Source organism: Austrofundulus limnaeus, unplaced genomic scaffold (genome assembly GCF_001266775.1).
Source record: "Austrofundulus limnaeus strain Quisiro unplaced genomic scaffold, Austrofundulus_limnaeus-1.0 Scaffold161, whole genome shotgun sequence".
Classification (NCBI taxonomy): Eukaryota; Metazoa; Chordata; class Actinopteri; order Cyprinodontiformes; family Rivulidae; genus Austrofundulus; species Austrofundulus limnaeus.
In genome coordinates this window covers 266851-268209 of record NW_013952563.1, presented here as the reverse complement: position 1 = coordinate 268209, position 1359 = coordinate 266851, and the positions used below count along the sequence as shown (strand labels likewise).

The 1359-nt window shown below is 36.2% G+C and overlaps 1 protein-coding gene across 1 annotated transcript in view; it reads right to left on the bottom strand.

Annotated features, from left to right (window-relative positions):
* The window catches only part of ndufb9 (NADH:ubiquinone oxidoreductase subunit B9), a 4643-nt gene that overhangs the window by 1537 nt on the left and 1747 nt on the right, over window positions 1–1359 (bottom strand). The window contains exons 2-3 of the mRNA XM_014017098.1: window positions 830–1022; window positions 257–370 (exon numbers count right to left, since the gene is read on the bottom strand). Coding sequence (XP_013872552.1) covers window positions 257–370; window positions 830–1022 — 307 coding nt within the window. The remainder of the gene's footprint in view (window positions 1–256; window positions 371–829; window positions 1023–1359) is intronic.

Sequence of the window (1359 nt, the reverse complement as noted above, 5' to 3'; positions counted from 1 at the left end):
TAAAAATCATACATTGTATTTTTCTGGATTTTTGTTTTAGATTCCATCACTCACAGTTGAAGAGTACCTGTGATAAAAATTACAGTCATCTACAAGCTTTGCAAGTGAGAAAACCTGAAAAATCAACAGTGTATCAATTTCCATGCAGTGCAAACACACATTTAAAAAAAAGCCTGTTTTTTTTCATGCATGAAGGTTGGAAAATTGTTTTAAGGAAAAGGAACAAGTTGCTGTTTCAGTWGGGAGTGCCGCTTACCTCCCTATCCCAGCTCTGCTGCCTCAGTTTCTTCCACTTCTCCCTGTTAGCGAAGTAATCAGGATACATGGCCTTTTCCGAGGGGTGCCAGTAGTCCAGCACCCACTCTGGGAGCTTCAAGGACAAAACAGAGTGCAAATAATTCATCTTTCTAACCTTTTTTTGTGCTGTCAGCATTAAGAGGGTTTTACCAGTCACCTTAATCTATACCTCAATAAGACATTAAGTGCTCTATTAGCTGATAAGTGGTTAAATGGCATCACTAATATGCACCTTATTCATTTATGTACTGTACTAGGTATTTGTCCATCGTTATATGTCACGAGTATAGTGTTTTTTCTTTTACTTATCTTTTTTTATTCTATCTCACCCTGTCCTGTTTTGAGCTGCTGTAATGTGCAAATTTCCCCACTGTGGGATCAATAAAGTTTTATCTTATCTTATCTTAAATGAGTTCTGTGGCTATATTTTAACRGACACAATGTAATATTATTGGTTCAGCTTTGCATACCACAGCAATTACATTGGTCTTTGACAGATATATGGTGGTAAATTATCCCAGTCCTTCCCCACCTTGTAGCAATCATTTCTTTCATGGGAGGTGCCTTCAGGGGAGTCGGGGAAGATGTAGGGCTGAGGATGCTGGTTGATCCAGAACTCCTCCTCTCCTGCTTTCAGCATCAACGTGGCCTTCACCATATCCTTCTCGTCCTTGTTCTCGTCAAAACGAGCCCGCAAGAGGCAGGCTTCAAACCGGTACACGTCTCTGCAGATGGAACGATGCGAAAACAGTTTGATTTTTATCAAACATACGAACAAGATCTAGTACGACAAGCATGTTTCCCAGAACTTTGTGATGCTTAAAATAAATTAACTGATGCATAAACCTTAAAAAAAGTTTTACAACATGTTTACTTATATTTTCTTACACTTTAAATGTATTTTTGTAAAGTTTATCAACAGTAAATAAAACAGCTAATGGTCAACCAATAAACAAAAATGTAACTTTAAGTAATCTTTATTAAAAAAAACATACAAAAATATAACAATGACACGCAATAGACACAGTATATTATTATTATTATTATTATTATTATTATTAT